The following is a 17,020-nucleotide window of genomic DNA, read 5'->3' as shown; positions in this document are numbered from 1 at the left end:
TTGACCCATATAATCTTTATATTCATGTCTTGATACGATTCAAATTCGACATGCGATATTTAGGCTGTTAATTTTTTATATGACTTGTAAATTCGATATGAATCCAACACAAAATTAATTATTTAAAGTTAAAGGATCTAACTTGTTTAATTAAAACAGTCGTATTGAAGTTAATCTAAATAATGTTTGACCACTTAATTTGACGCTTAAAGACTAATTGCGGACTCTTAACAAGACAGCAACAAAATGGGACCACGTATTTGGCACACATGTCAAGATCAGATTCTCTCCTTTACGACCGGTGGAAAGAACGCGTTGTTTATACATTGACATTCGAGTTGTATTGTTATTTTATTTTTTCCTTTTCGTCAGCGACGACCAAAATTTTGGTAGGCCGAAGGAAATAAGAGATTGTATGCTTACTTGCTTTTGAAGAACGTAGAAATACACTAATACAGTATACCATTCTTCAAATACTAATCTTTACCATTTTCCAAATCTCAAAAGAGTTGCAAACATTAGTTGCGTGTATCCTGGTTCAAGCTGGGAAGTGAGTTTCACTGGTTCAACGCAGGCCGAATTTACTTGTGTGTGCAGTAAAGACTCGAGCAATCCGGATGTCAGGGACTGCAGCTAGACTTCTCGTACTGTGAGGTATGAAGAGATGGTCAAAGGGGACTGATTTTTCCAAGGAGAATTACTTATTTGAACAACTAGAAAGTCTCTAAAGGATCATACAACTATGGGAAAATAAAATTAGTTGAATCACCCACCAAAAGCAGCCATACCCAGCGTAATTCAAGGTAAAAGCTTAAAATTCCCCTGCTTTCTGCAATGTTCTTTGTGAGCGTAGATTTATTATTATTATTATTATTATTATTATTATTATTATTATTTTGTTGTTAAACGTGACTCTTGTTTTGGGTATTCTTTCATTTTGCTTTAAGATTGGATTTTTATGTGGGTTTGCTGTTTTTGGCTTGTGGGTGTTCTTGTTTTCATTGGGTTTGCTTAATTGCTGCAGAGGGGAAGATTTAGATTGTGGGTGTTCGTGTTTATGAGAAGTAGTTGGAAGAGAAGGAAATATGTGTAACATAATATTCGTGAAAGAAGAACGAAAAATAGTTGAATGAAATGCTCAAAGTGATTTTTACAGTGGAGGGAGGTGATGCTTCTATGGGCTCTGTAGAACTAAATGGAGTAAGAATTTCTGATGTTTCTTTGGATTCTGAAGAACTAAATGTAGATGTTGGTGTTTCTGATGCTTATTGCAGAATCTGCTGCAAGGTTATTTCTTAGCCTGCATCAAGAGTTAGCGTTCAAAATAGAATAAATAATCTTAAAGCAGATTCTGCAATAAGCGTCAGAAGCAGGTTTGGCAATATTATTGTAGCTATTTGTCTTGAGTATCATGAGCTTGCTTGTGCATATGATTTCACAAGTGTTTATTTCCTGTGCAACACATGGCATGTGTACATGACAATATATGGTTGTCTTCGCCTTAGAATTGGGATGCCTGTCAAAAATCAAAAGACCAAATGTGGTGGGCTGTCCGCTGAAACATAGTCATATAGTTTTTCTGGTGGGTTAACGGCATTTGTGGTTTCCTGAAATTACAGCAGCATTGTGCCTTTGGGAATTCCTTTCAAATACACTCTATGGTAATAAGATGTCTATAAAAGTTTATAGGGGTTTGATGGGCATGTATGAAATGTTGGGTCTGGTACTGACATATATGATGGTTATAAGATGAGAAACACAGAACTTATCTTGAATTGTAAACAAATGAACATTATTGATGTTTTTGTATCTAAGACACTGTTACTAGGTTAGCAGAAGAGGTGGTTGGTTGCCAACCGACAACCACCCTTTGGGGGAGGGGTGGGCTCGCTGCCTTTAGGGTGGCGTGCAGCCCTCCCATGGGCTAGGGGTGGCTCGCAGGCCACCCCTTTCTTTTTATTAAAAAAATAAGTAATTTTTAAGTTTTATATATTTATTTATTTTTATTAAGAGAATAAGGGCACTATATGAATTTAATAAAAAAAAACGGCATTTTTGACATACTTTGGTAGTTTGATGTATCACTTTAGCACACTTGTCACTTAATGGGCTATTAGTGAGACGTCCCTTGAGTGGAGATACTCTATTAGCTGATTGTTGGAGTATGATTAGAAGTACATGTTTCAATAAGTATGTATTTATATTAGTTATTTGTATTGTTGGACGATGAGACCTGGAGTTTGTAGTTTCTAAGTATATTGGACCTAGATTGTGCTACTCGGAGAATATATCTTAGACACGAATTGGGATTTTTGATTTATTGTGTTTGGCAATTATGGAGTACTTTAACAAGAAAATGTATTTTGTTATTAAGTTTTGTTGGATTATTTATAGATCTCTAATTGATGTTATGTAAGTAATTTGGTAGTATAAATAAGTGGTTCTTGGATAAAATAGAATTGTAAGAAAATGTTACAATTAGCTTTAATGTTAGCTCTGAGTATAAATATTCTTTATTCTTCAATTTGCTTAGTTTGCTTAGTTTTCAGGCTTATTCTTCAGTTTCTGTCATGGTTTCCTAATTTGCTTAGTTTTCAGGCTTACTTGTTCTTTTTTGTCTCTTTTTAGCTAGGTGTTTCTCTTGTGTAGTTTTTATGTACCTGGGTTGTGGTTTCGCTTTTTAATGATAACGCGATTACTTGTAAAAAAAAAATATAAATTCTTTGTGGGCATATGTCTTGCTTTTGGCTTGGGGCGTGACAATTAATCCAAATTCTTTTCTAACTGTGACAATATCATTAACTAGGCGAAGATCAGAGAGGAAACCATGACAGAAACTGTTGTGACCCTTGTTATCAACGAGCTTGTTCAATTGATCGCTCATGAATCAAAACTGTTAAGGGGTGTCCACCGGGAAGTTGTGAATATTAAAGATGAACTGGAGAGCATCCAATGTTTTCTCAAAGACGCAGATAAAAGAGACCTCCAAGATGGCGTCAAAACGTGGGTGAAACAAGTGAGAGAAGCAGCCTATCATATAGAAGACGTAATAGATGAATACGTTTTTCACATGGCACAATGTCGTCATCAGCAAGGTTTTATTGCTTCCCTCCATAAAATTGGCCGCTTAATGAAAAAACTAAAACCACATCATGACATAGCTACCAAGATTCAAGATATCAAATTATCAGTTCGTGAAATCAAGGAACGAAGTGAAAGATATGGTTTTAATTCCTTAGAGCAAGGATCAAGTAGTAGTGCAACCAGTGTTACATGGCATGACCCTCGACTGGGTTCACTTTTCATTGAGGAAGATGAAGTTGTGGGCATTGAGTCTACGAGGGATGAACTCGTAAGCTGGATGGTTGGGGGAGAATCTAAACGCTCTGTGATTTCAGTGGTAGGCATGGGCGGAATTGGTAAGACAACTCTTGCTAAGAAAGTATATGAGAATGAATTAGTGAAAGGACATTTTGACTGCCGTGTTTGGATCACGGTGTCTCAGTCATACAATGTGCAGAAGATACTCATGTCCATGTCAAAGCAAATCTACCAAGCAAAAGAAACTGCTCCTGGGCAAATAGACATGATAGATGAGATTGTATTAATTAGCCAGCTGAGGAAATGTTTACAGCAAAAGAGGTATGTTGTGGTCTTTGACGATGTTTGGAAGACAGAGTTTTGGGAAATAGTGAAACATGCTTTACCATGCAATGATATCGGCAGCAGGATTATCATCACAACACGCTATGATCTCATTGGTGTATCTTGTAAAGAATCATTATCTGATCAGGTCCACAAGCTACAACCTCTATCTCAAGACAAGGCTTGGGAATTGTTTTGTAAAAAGGCATTCCAGTCCGAGTTTCAAGGGTGTTGTCCCAGAGAGTTGGTGAGACCGTCGATGGACATTGTCAAAAAATGTGAAGGCCTGCCACTTGCAATTGTTGCCATAGGTGGTCTTCTGTCAACAAAGGAGAAGGTGCCATTAGAATGGCAAAATTTGCATGATAGCCTCAATTCTGAGCTAGAAAGTAATCCACACCTTACAAGTATAACAAAAATTCTCTCTCTCAGTTATTATGATCTTCCGTCTTACCTAAAGTCTTGCTACTTATACTTTGGTATGTTTCCGGAGGACTACTCAATCACTGGTGCAAGACTACTTTTGCTATGGGTAGCGGAGGGCTTTATAAATGGAAAGAAGGGAAAAGTATTGGAAGAAGTAGCGGAAGAATACTTAATGGAGCTCATCCATAGAAACTTGGTTCAAGTTTCATTTGGGGAACTTGATTATGAGATAGACAAAAAGTACCGAATCCATGATTTGTTGCATGAAATCATCCTATCAAAGTCTGGAGAGTTGAACTTCTCTCAAGTTCTGGAAGCAGGTGACACCAGTTCCCCTAGAAAAAGTCGGTGCCTATCAATCCACTGTGCTAGAGAAAATGTTTTTGAGACAAGTGAGTATTCTCGGGTTCGTTCTGTTTTTCTCTTCAACATTAATGAAATGCCCAGTTCTTTCATGGTTAAATTGTTCAAAAAGTTCAAGCTTTTGAAAGTGTTAGATTTTGAAGATGCTCCTATTGATTGTCTTCCTCAAGAAGTGGGGAATTTATTCCATTTGAAGTACTTAAGTTTGAGGAGAACAAAAGTTAAGATACTTCCCAAGTCAATGGGTAGGCTACAAAACCTACAGACTCTGAATGTCATGGAAACCCTAGTGCGTGAGCTACCAATTGAGATATTTAGGCTTTATAAACTGAGACATCTTTTGGCTCATTATCATGACCGTGGAATTGAAAGTAGTTTGTATGCAATGAAAGGAGTAAAATTATGTGATGGGGTTGGATGTTTAAGGGACTTGCAAACGCTATCACTTGTAGAGGCAAATCATCAAGGTGTTGGTCTATTCACAGAGCTGGGAAAGTTGAGTCAGTTGAGGACTCTTGGCATTTCAAATATGGCGGCAGAAAATGGGAGGGATTTGTGTGCCTCCCTACAAAATATGGTCCAGCTTAAGATTTTGGTTGTAAGCTCAATCAGCGAAGAAGAAATTTTAGATTTAGAATCAATTTCATCGCCGCCTCAATTTTTAGAACATATCTTTCTAAGGGGACGGTTGAAAAAGTTGCCCAAATGGATTCTAGGGCTTCATAATCTGGTCACATTAGGCTTATGTTTCTCATTTTTAGTGGAAGATCCACTAATTTGTGTCAAGACTTTGCCTAATTTAATTAATCTTACCCTTCGTCAAGGGTATGATGGTGAACGGCTCCATTTTGAGGAAGGCGGTTTTCAAAAGCTTAAAAAGCTCACACTGAAAAAGATGAACATATTAAAGATGGTGGAAATAGACAGAGGATCACTGCCCGTTCTTGAGCAACTAGAGATTGGGCCATGCCCACAAATGAGGGAGGTACCCTCTGGAATTCAGCACCTGAAAAGCTTAAAGATTATCGACTTCTATGAAATGCAGAGAGATTTTGTGCTATATTTGCAGCCAGATAGAGGCAAAGATTATTGGAAAGTCAAGAAGGTAACTACTATCCGTTTCAGCTATAGGATTAAAGGAGAACAATATCAAATATACAAGTTAGGTGAGTCAGACTTGTTGGAGCGTCTACAAGTGTGAGTGATGCAGGAATATGACAGAGTACAGGCTACAACCACATCGTAGTTCATTGCTTCTATGATTCTGCAAGGTCTACGAATCTACAATTATCTACCATCTAATTATTCCCCCTTCATCATCTGTTAGTAGTATTAGGATTATTTACGTTCCTTAATGAATATCCAGGTAGCTGTATAAGCTGTAAACAAATATCAATTGAATGAAGAGTTATAATTTTTAAACTATGTGCTTCAGTGAGATGCTTGCTTTTGTTCAAGATGAGATTTCTATGCTTGAGCTGTTTTTGATTTCCCCCCCCCCCCCCTTTTTTTTTGTGTTCCATGCTGAGATGCCATTCTTTTATTGGAAGGTACAAGTTCTTCGTTTTTTACTGTATTTATAGAAGTTATTTTATAAAAGGTACAGAAAAATACATAGTACAAATCTTCCAAATCTCGAAGGAGTAGCAAATATTAATTGCTTGCGTGTATCCTGGTTCAATTTTCTTATGAGCTGATTAATTAGTCCAAGAGTAATCCGGATGTTCTCACTGCACACTGATGTTGGACAGAAATTTCCTCCTGCAACGTACTCTCTAAAGCAGCATACAAATATGAAAAAGAAAACTAGTTAAGAGTCAATAGAAGAGCAAATCAGAAGCCTATATAATAATACTCTTATCTATGGTTAAGATAGCATCACATGATCACCATATAGTTATGTAAATCCAAGACTCCCTGTTTTTTGTCTGTAACCTTTCCATACTTTTAACTGAAACTGAAGCTAATTTTTCCATCATTTGGGCTACCACACACGTTAAAAACAGAAGCCATCTTACCATCATAGGAAAAGTTAAAAGGCAAGTAGATCCTCTAAATTCCAATGCAGACTGCATATGAAAATATCTTACCTAACCTTTGCATATTTGCATCTATATTGCGTCAAACCATCATCCAAAAAGTTAAAACATGCTCGTACTCCAGATTTCAATGTTGGCTTCATCGGAAAATACTTTACCTACATTGTTAAACTTAGAATATTTGCTTCTATATTGCGTTCAAAACCATCATAGGAAAAGTTAAGACAGGTAAATCCTCTAAATTCCAATGCAAACTCCATCTGAAAATATCTTACCTATATTGTTGACCTTTGCATATTTGCTTTTATATTGTTAAAACAAGCTAAGTCGTCTTTTGTCAATTACCCACCATGCCATGCCATGGACAAAGCAGCAGCCACTGGCCAACTCTCCAAATCTTCAACAATCTTGGGCACATATGTCAAGATCACCCTCTCCTTTACGATCAGTAGTGGAAACAACGCGTGGTTATACGATGGCTTTTGACTCGCGTTGTCTCTGCCACCACAAATCCCAAACCAAACCAAACGGAAGCTTGACCTTATTACTTAGCCGACCATTTTTATCTTGTTTGCCGGTCAACTTAATAATATTGGACCAGACTTTTGGTTGGTCGAAGGAAAAGAGGAGCTACAGTGCTTATTTGCTGTTGAAGAATATGATAGACCAGAAAAATACAGCATAGCATAGAAAAATACAGTGTAAACATGTGAGCATTCACATTGGCCTTAACAAATTTTTTTTTTTTTTTTGCTATTTTAACTAGCAATGTAAAAAAAAAAAAAAATGCTTTACATCCGGCTCAATAAAATGACTAAGGATTTGTTGAGCTGCTACAATGCTCGGAATATTAATAATAAAAGTAATCTTGCTCTTTTTTTTTTTCTTGAGAGTACGAAAAGTAGATAAATAAATAATATTTTAAATAGAAAAGTGAAAGTGAATAACTAAAATGTTGAGCAAGATGTAGGCGATTTGAAAAAAGGATAGCTAAAATATAAACATGTGTTTTTTTTCTAAACTTTAAATAAAAATTTGTTGAACCAGATGTGATTGCTCTTAGGAAGAAGGAAGGAAGAAATCTCTCCCAACTTTTTTTTTTTTTTTTTTTGAATAATATAGTGATGAGCTGAATGTGATTGCTCTATAACAGTTCTTATTTGTCTTCTTTCTATATATGCTTTTAGTAGTGATCTACGAGGTGAAGCTTTTCTATTTGTTCATTTTTTTTCGATTTCCTCTAGTCGTTCTAAAGGTTTGTTTACACGAAACCTTAAGGGTAACGATCTTAAATTTTCAACCTATCTTTTGTTTTTTATTTGCTTCTTCTCTGGGAGCAAATCATTGACCGATGGTGAAAGAATTATCAAGCATATAGAAGAAATATTGTCACTAATGGTATAGGCATTGAAGGAGATTGTGTTTGTAAATGCACTTGTAGCAAAGATGGAAAAGCTAAGAAATCATTTTTTAGTTGAGAAAGTTGTGATGTACCAGTTATCGGCCAAAGACATGATTTGCCGGAATATGTTGCAGATCTGAAAATTGATTGGGACAGTGACATTCAAAAAATTAAACAAAGCATAGATTAAATTTTACCCTCTAAGAAATCTCAAAGGAGTTGCAAACATTAGCTGCGTGTATTCTGGTTCAATGGACTTGTGTGCTGATTAGTCAAGAGCAAGAAATGGTCAAGTGGGAATGAGTTTAATTTCCAAGGAGAATTCCTTAACTGGACAGAAATTTCCTGAGTGGACCAAATTTCTCCAACCCACTCTCTAAGGCATCATACGAATATTGAAAAAGGAAGCTAGTTGCATGAGCCACTAGGAGGCCAGTAAATCAGAAGCCTATATAATAATACTCTTATCGTCACACCACCATATAGTTGTGTAAAGCCAAGACCCCCTGTTTTGTGTCTCCAACTTTTCCATACTTTTAACTGAAACTGAAGCTAATTTCTCCATCGTTTGGGCTACCACATAATTTAAAAATAGCAGCCATTTGTCAAACTCAATGCAGTCATACCCGAAGTAATTCAAGGTAAAAGCTTCAAATTCCCCTAGTTTCTGCATTATTCTTTTTTTAAGCAATTTTTTTTTTTTTGTTGGGGTGTGTTGAACATGACTCTTCTTTTTGGGAATTCTTTTCTTTTGCTTTAAAGATTTGATTTTTATATGGGGTTTTTGCTTTAGGTTTGTGGGTGTTCTTGTATTCATTGGGTTTGCTTGAGAGGGGAAGATTTAGATTGTGGGTGTTCTTGATGCTTCTCTGGGCTTTGTAGAAGTAAATGGAGTAGGAGTTTCTGATGTTTCTGACACTAACTGCAGAATCTGCTCTTGACGGAAGCTAAGAAGAAGGCTTGGCAATATTATTGTTGCTATTTGGCCCGAGTATCATGGGCTTGCTTGAGCATATATGATGGGAGCTGCTTAATAGATTTTGAGTTCTAAAGCGACAAATTTAGGTATGACTTTTTTTTTTTTTTTTTTTTTTTTTTTTTTTTTTAAAGTTTAAATACTTAATTAAATAATTTTAATTTTAAATAATTCTTTCTTTCAAATGACTTACAAAATTCATATATGTTATGAGACATTTAATTTCAACTGATGTCATATTTTGTGCTGAGTTACATTTAATTCCTTTTATGTATAATTTAATTTGCGCAAAACGAACTTTATTTTAAAAATTATTTTTATTGAATGAACTTAGCCAATATTTTGGTTTTAAGTTGGGGTGAAATTATGAGTTTAGTAATTGCTTTAGGAGTTCAATTAATGTGACTTTCTCTTTTTATCTTTCTTTTCCTTGAAAGTCTTAATATTTTGGACTTCAATTCTTTGTATATATGTTTTGGAATGGAGAAGATTTTTGTTGAGATGCTATAGTGCTCAGCTATATGAATAAAAACAGTAATCTTGTCCTCTCTTTTTAGAAATTTGGGAATAGAAAAAGTTGACAAAAAAAAAAAAAATATTTTATAGGAAAAAGTGATAGTAAAAATGTAAAATTTTGAGCCGAATTTAGGTATTTTGAAAAAGTAGATAACTAAAATAGAAAAATACTATCCTTTAGCTAAAATTTAGCTAAAAAAAGAAAAAGAAAAAAGACTTGTCATTATCGGCTTGTGTACTTTAGTTAAGGGTGGTAAAGGATTGGGAAGCAGTCAAAAGCTATGTATGTGCACTGATGGGGTGTTTTGAAATAATTTGTAGGAAATTTCAATATTGTCCTGTCTTATCTTAGTTTAAGGGTTGCAAAGTAAAGTTTGGTTGTAGAAATGAGATTTAGGCTTGGAAAATTAAATATGTGAGAATTTTATGAATTTATCCTTGGGCTTTTGATAATTGGTGTCTTTGTGGCATAATTGATGTATTATAGTTGGTGTCATGTTTTCCTTTGGGCTTAGGGCGTGAGAATACCCAAATTCTTTTCTAATTGTGACAATATCATTTACTAGGTGAAGATAAAGAGGAAACCATGACAGAAACTGTTGTGGCCCTTGTCGTCAACGAGTTGGTTCAATTGATTGTCCATGAATCAAATTTGCTCAAGGGTGTCCACCAGGAAGTTGTGGACATTAAAGATGAACTGGAGAGCATCCAGAGTTTTCTCAAAGATGTCGATAAAGGAGACCTCCAAGCTGGCGTCAAAATGTGGGTAAAACAAGTGAGAGAAGCAGCTTATCATATAGAAGATGTAATAGATGAATACGTTCTTCACATGGCACAACATCGTCATCAGCAAAGTTTTCTTGCTTTCCTCAATAAAATTGGCCGCTTATTGAAATACATAAAGCCGCGCCATGACATAGCTACCAAGATTCAAGATATCAAAATATCGGTCCGTGAAATCAAGGAACGAAGTGAAAGATATGGTTTTAATTCCTTAGAGCAAGGATCAAGTAATAATGCAGCAAATGTTGCATGGCATGACCCTCGAGTGGGTGCACTTTTCATTGAAGAAGATGAAGTTGTGGGGATTGAGTCAACCAGGGATGAACTCGTAAGCTGGTTGGTGGGGGAAGCATCTAAACGCTCTGTGATGTCGGTGGTCGGCATGGGCGGAATTGGTAAGACAACTCTTGCTAAGAAAGTGTATGAGAATGAATCAGTGAAGGGACATTTTGATTGTCGTGTTTGGATCACTGTGTCTCAATCATACAATGTGCAGAAGATACTCATGTCCATGATAGACCAAATCTACCAAGCAAAAGAAACTGCTCTCGAGCAAATAGACATGACAGACGAGATCACACTCATTACCCAGTTGAGGAAATTCTTACAACAAAAGAGGTATGTTGTGGTTTTTGATGATGTTTGGAAAACAGAGTTTTGGGAAATTGTGAAACATGCTTTGCCATTCAATGATAGAGGCAGCAGGATTATCATCACAACACGAAGTGATCTCATTGCTTCTTTTTGTAAGGAATCTTTTTCTGATCATGTCCACAGGCTACAACCTTTATCTCAAGACAAGGCGTGGGAATTGTTCTGCAAAAAGGCATTCTGGAGCGAGTTTCAGGGGTGTTGTCCGAAGGAATTGGTGAAAATGTCGATGGACATTGTGAGAAAATGTGAAGGCCTACCGCTTGCAATTGTTGCCATAGGTGGTCTTCTATCAACAAAGGAGAAGGTGCCATTAGAATGGAAAAAGTTGCATGATAGCCTCAATTCTGAGCTAGAATGCAATCCTCACCTTACAAGTATAACAAAAATCCTCTCACTCAGCTATCATGATCTGCCCTACTACCTAAAGTCTTGCTTCTTGTACTTTGGCAATTTACCGGAGGATTACTCAATCACTGGTCCAAGATTACTTCGACTATGGGTAGCTGAGGGGTTTATAAGAGAAAAGAAAGGCAAACCATTAGAAGACGTGGCGCAAGAATACTTGAAGGAGCTCATCCATAGAAACTTGGTGCAAGGTTTATTTAGTGAGCTTGATTATGAGATCCTCAGAAAGTACAGAATCCATGATTTGCTGCGTGAAATTATCTTGTCAAAGGCTGGAGAGTTGAATTTATCTCAAGTTCTAGAAGTCGGAGATGCAACTTTTGATGGAAGAAGTCGATGCCTATCAATCCATGATGCTAGAGAAAATGTTCTGGACACAAGTGAGTACTCTCGAGTTCGTTCTGTTTTTTTCTTCAACACTAATGAAATGCCCAGGTCTTTCATTGTTAAATTGTTCAAAAGGTTTAGTCTTTTGAAAGTGTTGGATTTTGAAGATGGTCGTATTGATTATCTTCCTGATGAAGTGGGTGATTTATTCCACTTGAAGAACTTAAGTTTGAGAAGAACAAAAGTGAGTATACTTCCAAAGTCAGTGGGTAGGCTACATAATCTACAAACGCTTAATGTTGTGGAAAGTGGAGTTCGTGAGCTACCAATTGAGATATTCAAGCTTTATAAGCTAAGGCATATTTTGGCTCATTCTCATGACTTTGAAATTAAAAGTAGCTTTTATTCTGTGAGAGGAGTAAAAGTACATGAAGGGGTTGGATGTTTAAACGAATTGCAGACACTAGCAAGTATTGAGGCAAATCATCATGGGGTTGGTGTATTTGAAGACCTTGGAAAGTTGATTAAGTTAAGGATGTTGGGCATTTCAAACATGACTGCAGAACGTGGGAGGGCTTTGTGTGACTCCATACAAAATATGGTCCACCTTAACATTTTGCTTGTAGGCTCAATCAGTGAAGATGAGATCATAGACTTACAATCAATTTCAACACCACCTCCATTTCTAGCGCATATCTATCTAAGGGGGAGATTGGAGAGGGTGCCCAACTGGATTTCAGAGCTTCAGAATCTTGTCACACTAGTGTTATTTTTCTCATCATTAGAGGAGGATCCACTGTCGAGTGTCCAGGCTTTGCCTAATCTAATCACCCTTTCTCTTAATCATGCTTATGATGGGGAGCAACTGCATTTTGAGGAAGGCGGTTTTAAAAAACTCAAGAAGCTCACACTCAGAGAGTTGAAAGGATTAAAGATGGTGGATATAGACAATGGCTCACTGCCTGTTCTTGAGGAGCTAGCTATTGGGCCATGCCCGCAGATGGAGGAGGTGCCCTCTGGATTCCTACAGCTGAAAAGTCTAAAGATTCTCGACTTCTATGAAATGCATAGAGAATTTGTGATACGTATGCAGCCAGATGGAGGCGAAGATTATTGGAAAGTTAAGAGGGTAACTACTATCCGTCTCAGGTATAGGATTAAAGGAGAAAAATATCAAATATACAAGCTTAATGACTCAGACTTGTCGGAGCGTCTACAAGGGTGAGTGCTGGAGGATCAAACTGCCTTGCGGTTCCGTGAAAGACAAGGTATGATTTGACAAAAAATTTTATTTTCCATCTTTCTTTCTTTTTTCCATTTGTTCTTATTGGTGCTTTGATTTGACAACAAATCTTTAGTTCATGGTGGCAGCAATAGATCACTGATTTCATGACCCAGGAAACAATTGACATTTTCATTATACTCTGTTACGTGGCAGGAATCATACAACAACAGGGGAAGTAAGAAGTAGTCATGCAGTTGAAGGACTTTTGGAATAAGAGGATATCTCCTCAGTAGATTTCTTGAATAAGAGGGTGTCTCCTCAGTAGTTACTAGTAATAGTAGTTATCAATATTTGTAGTAATTCATCTACTCTGTTCTTATCAACAGTGTCTTGTAATACTTACGGTTATAATTATTCAATTTTCTTTGAATTACCTCACCATTACTCCAATATGTTATCTTTATTCGCCATTGTAGCCTTGCCCGTTCACGGACCTTTTATACATTCAATTTCATCACCACCTCTATTTCTAGAGCATATCTCTCTAGGGGGGAGAATGGAGAAGTTGCGTGCCCAACTGGATTTTAGAGCTTCAGAATCTGGTCACACTAATCTTATGTTTCTCATCGTTAAAGTAGGCGCCGCAAAGTTTATTGGAAAGTCAAGAATGTAACTACTATCCATTTCAGGTATAGGATTAAAGCGTTTCGAAATTTTTGCTTGAATCTCGTGCAAGATTTTCCATCTCCAGCCGAGAGCATAAAAATTTTGTGCAATTTTGAGCCAAGACCGAGAAGCATCAGCCAATTCTTCAACTTTAATAACTCAAAAGCATCGGGGATTAAATGCTAACAAGAAGTACAAATACTCACAATTCACATGTCGAAGAACAATCATGGCTTCCATTGGAATAGTCACCAAAACCCAAAATTAAGATAACAACAATTCAAAATCTATAAAATAATGGGCTATATGGCCTGTGCAAAAGAAAAAAGTGTTAGAATTTCATGTACGATGAAATATTACCTTAAATAATAATGTAAAAGTGATTAGTGTGACATTAGTGATAATAAGTTTAAAACTATCTCAACATGTTAACGTGTGTTGCCACACCAAGGACTCAGCTCGATATTATTGACTACAAGGAGTCAGCATGGACAAAGCAACACCGACACAAGTCTCCAAATCTTCAACAAAATAAAGCAAATATTTGAAAATTTGCTAAGTTAAATACTTTTGTCGTGAAAATTGCTGAGATTTGAAAATGAAGGATTAGAAAATCAGAATGGAGGAATGAAGATACTGAAATGCATATATCTTCCAAAGCAAAAATAGTCATTGGCTGCGCACTGGAAGTCAATAGCATGTAATTAGGTAAAGGCTCAAGCAAATAGATATTCAATATATAATCTGCCAAATTACCTAATCCCAGCCAGCTCCATCTATTTGAGACTCCCTCTAATATCTTCTGCTATATATATATATACACACGCAAGTACAACATTGTGGGTGGTTTGGTAAGTATGTCACTTGTGCCCAATTCAACCTAGTTGAACCCAAGCCTTGAAAAGCTTATTTAGCAAGCCAAAAAAAAAAAAAGAAGAAAGAAAGTGGATTTCTGACCTTTATTCATAAGCATGCATCATGAGCCTTATTGATCATTTACTTTCATTATTTTGTATTTGTTTTAAACCTACACGTCCCCTTCACAATCTCGATATTCTAATTGATGCCTGAAATCAATCAACAATTAGGGACTATATATATATATATATATATGGTTGGAAAAGAATGTTGAATATATACGTTGAAGTTCAAAATGATTAGGTGACTTAAACAAGTATTGCTATAAGTCATCTTATGTTACTCTTATGTTCCTCAAAGAATGATGGGTTCTTAAAATCACCATTGGGTTTGTAATTGATCACTATTGGATTTTTATCTAATGGTGATTTTAAAAGCCTCATCATTTTTAGAGTGATACAATAGAGACTTCTAGAATTACTCGACTTAAATAGATTAAATCTCATATCGATAAAATATGAATAGTTAAGATAACATAATTGATTGAAATTCATGGGTTTAAATCAAAATGACAAAGCATACAACTCATTCTATTATATGGTATGTTGAGACTAACTGATCATAATCTTTTGTGGTTTTCCCAGTGAAGTTCCTCAGCTAGATCAAGGAGTGTATTACATCTCCTAGGTTTTCTATATGCCTAAATGGTACTTTGGTTGGCTATTTTGAAGGAAAGAAGGGGCTAAGGCAAGGGGATCCCTTATCTCCTTATTTGTTTGTTCTAGTCACGGCGGTTTTCTCTAGGATTATGGCCGATCGTACTGTTGGTGGTTCGGGTTTCAAGTTTCATCCTAAATGTTTGAAACAGAAACTTACTCATCTATGTTTTGCAGATGACCTCCTTATCTTTTCTGAAGCCAATTTGAGGTCTATAAACATCATTCAAGATGCTTTGCTTGAATTTGAAGAGTTATCTGGTCTAAAAGCTAATCCCTCAAAGAGTTCTTTCTTTTGTTATGGTATTTCAGATTGAGTGAAACACTTGCTGCTGGGTGAATTAAAGATGAATGAAGGTCGTCTTCCAGTTAGAGATCTTGGGGTGCTCCTTATATCTGCTAGACTTTTTATAGCAAATTGTAGAGCTTTGTTGGACAGAATTACTGGACGCATTGACTTTTGGCTTTCTAGGAATCTCTCCTATGCAGGTAGGCTCCAATTGTTGTCATCTGTCCTGTATAGTCTACAAGTTTATTAGACTAGCATTTTTATTCTTCCTAAGAGGATCATCACGGCTATTGAATGGAAATTCAATAGGTTTCCTTGGAATGGAAAGATTGAAGGGTCTGCAAAGGCTAAAGTCTCTTGGCATGCTTGTGCTTTCCTAAGAAGGAAGGAGGTTTGTGGATGAAAAGATTGGAAGTTTGGAACCAAACTTCTATGCTCAGACATGTTTGGAGTCTTTTTGCTAGGTTTGGCTCTTTATGGGTAGCTTGGGTGAAAGAAAATCTGTTGAAAAGGAAGAGTTTCTGGAGTGTGAGTATTCCTCAAAATTGTTCTTGGGACTGGAGGAAGATCCTAAAGTTGAGGGATATTGCTAAAAGAATCTTGAAGTTTGAGGTTGGTAATGGGGAGAATATTTTTCTTTGGCTGGATTCTTGGCATCCTTCTCGAATTTTGTTTGAGGTTTTTGGGCATAGGGTTGTCTATGATGCCCATAGTAGTGTGGAGGCTAAGCTCTCTTCTGTCATTCTTAATGGAGACTGGTTTTGGAGACCAGCTAGGTTTGAGGTTCTAGTTGAGATTCAAGCTAGGCTTCATGAGATAAGTTTTGGTCCTTTCGATAAACCTTTGTGGACTGTCTCTAGGAAAGACACCTATGTTAGCTCAGAAACTTGGGATTTTCTTAGAGAAAAAAAGGATGAGGCTGTTCGGTGGAAGTTGGTGTGGTTTCCACATTCATACATTCATTTTGTGGCTTGCTATGCAGGATAAGCTTCTCACAGGGGATCGTTTGATTAAGTGGGGATATAAAGTTGAGGTTAAGTGTCTTTTCAGTCATAATCAAACTTCCAATTTGGAAGTTTTGTATGCATCGTTGTCAAGTAACCAATTCTCCTGTTATCTGTGATGAGGTTTTGCAGCTAGGAATCAGCAATTTTTTATTGAGTGGATGCATGGGTTTTTCTTGGGAACATGTTGTCTTTCATCAAGTCTCAAACATCTAGTGACCCTAATTCTTTCATCTATAACCTCGTCTCCAGGTGATCACTCTCTCTCAACTTTCTTGGGAATAAGTTGGAGTAGTTGAATAAATGAACTCAATTTTTATTCAAGTTTGATTCATTTAATAGAGTTTAGATAAGTCTGAGTTTGAAGTGTTCATTAACAGTTCGGGTAGTTTACTACCCTGCAAGGGAGAAATAATATTATGGCTTGCTTTGATAGAATTATATAATTAAGTTATACGTACACTTAACACAAAATCTGACATCTAATTATATCTATAAATTTAAGTAAGAAAAAAGAATATACTTTTCATAATTCTTCCAAATCGTTTTAGTTCAGAATTTAAATCCACGTTGTTTTATTTTGGTTTCTCAAGAGAGTGATGGAGTGGTATCTCTAATCTTATGTTTCTCATCATTAGAGGAAGATCTACTATCATGTGTCCAGGCTTTGCCTAATCTAGTTACCCTTTCCCTCAATCATGCACAGGGACGGAGTCAGAAAATTTT

General features: G+C 36.4%; 3 protein-coding genes across 5 annotated transcripts; all 3 read left to right on the top strand.

Annotated features, from left to right (window-relative positions):
* The first annotated feature begins 716 nt into the window (after positions 1-716).
* On the top strand, positions 717-5,848 carry LOC132169243 (disease resistance protein RPM1-like). Of its 2 annotated transcripts, XM_088519110.1 has the most exons (3): positions 741-803; positions 1,025-1,200; positions 2,807-5,848. In XM_088519110.1, the coding sequence occupies exons 2-3, from the start codon at positions 1,135-1,137 to the stop codon at positions 5,633-5,635; spliced, it is 2,895 nt and encodes a 964-aa protein (XP_088375236.1). In that variant the 5' UTR covers positions 741-803; positions 1,025-1,134; the 3' UTR covers positions 5,636-5,848. The 2 variants fall into 2 exon arrangements, with proteins under 2 accessions (XP_088375239.1, XP_088375236.1); XM_088519113.1 differs by lacking the exon at positions 1,025-1,200 and having other exon boundaries at positions 717-803.
* LOC132171873 (disease resistance protein RPM1) lies at positions 721-13,196 on the top strand. Of its 2 annotated transcripts, none has more exons than XM_088519117.1 (4): positions 721-803; positions 8,804-8,940; positions 9,934-12,804; positions 12,975-13,196. In XM_088519117.1, exon 3 carries the CDS (start codon positions 9,954-9,956, stop codon positions 12,759-12,761), a length of 2,808 nt encoding a protein of 935 aa, XP_088375243.1. In that variant the 5' UTR covers positions 721-803; positions 8,804-8,940; positions 9,934-9,953; the 3' UTR covers positions 12,762-12,804; positions 12,975-13,196. The 2 variants fall into 2 exon arrangements, with proteins under 2 accessions (XP_088375243.1, XP_059439266.2); XM_059583283.2 differs by lacking the exon at positions 721-803 and adding an exon at positions 8,343-8,516.
* Positions 13,197-15,348: 2,152 nt separating this feature from the next.
* On the top strand, positions 15,349-16,413 carry LOC148588005 (uncharacterized). The gene is made up of 3 exons (XM_088513717.1): positions 15,349-15,490; positions 15,775-16,226; positions 16,273-16,413. Exons 1-3 carry the CDS (start codon positions 15,349-15,351, stop codon positions 16,411-16,413), a joined length of 735 nt encoding a protein of 244 aa, XP_088369843.1.
* Positions 16,414-17,020: the final 607 nt, after the last annotated feature.

Source organism: Corylus avellana, chromosome 1 (genome assembly GCF_965113065.1).
Source record: "Corylus avellana chromosome 1, dhCorAvel1.hap1.2, whole genome shotgun sequence".
Taxonomy (NCBI): Eukaryota; Viridiplantae; Streptophyta; class Magnoliopsida; order Fagales; family Betulaceae; genus Corylus; species Corylus avellana.
Note: the sequence above shows the minus strand (reverse complement) of the source record. Positions and strands in the feature narration are given on the sequence as shown.

Bases quoted from the DNA above. Each gene is read 5' to 3' on its own strand.
- LOC132169243 (XM_088519110.1), top strand. From the start codon at position 1,135: ATGCTCAAAGTGATTTTTACAGTGGAGGGAGGTGATGCTTCTATGGGC. The intron at 1,201-2,806 runs GTAAGAATTTCT...ATCATTAACTAG, and splicing joins GCTCTGTAGAACTAAATGGA to GCGAAGATCAGAGAGGAAAC.
- LOC132171873 (XM_088519117.1), top strand. From the start codon at position 9,954: ATGACAGAAACTGTTGTGGCCCTTGTCGTCAACGAGTTGGTTCAATTG.
- LOC148588005 (XM_088513717.1), top strand. From the start codon at position 15,349: ATGAATGAAGGTCGTCTTCCAGTTAGAGATCTTGGGGTGCTCCTTATA. The intron at 15,491-15,774 runs GTAGGCTCCAAT...CTTTATGGGTAG, and splicing joins TAGGAATCTCTCCTATGCAG to CTTGGGTGAAAGAAAATCTG. The intron at 16,227-16,272 runs GTGTGGTTTCCA...CTTGCTATGCAG, and splicing joins AGGCTGTTCGGTGGAAGTTG to GATAAGCTTCTCACAGGGGA.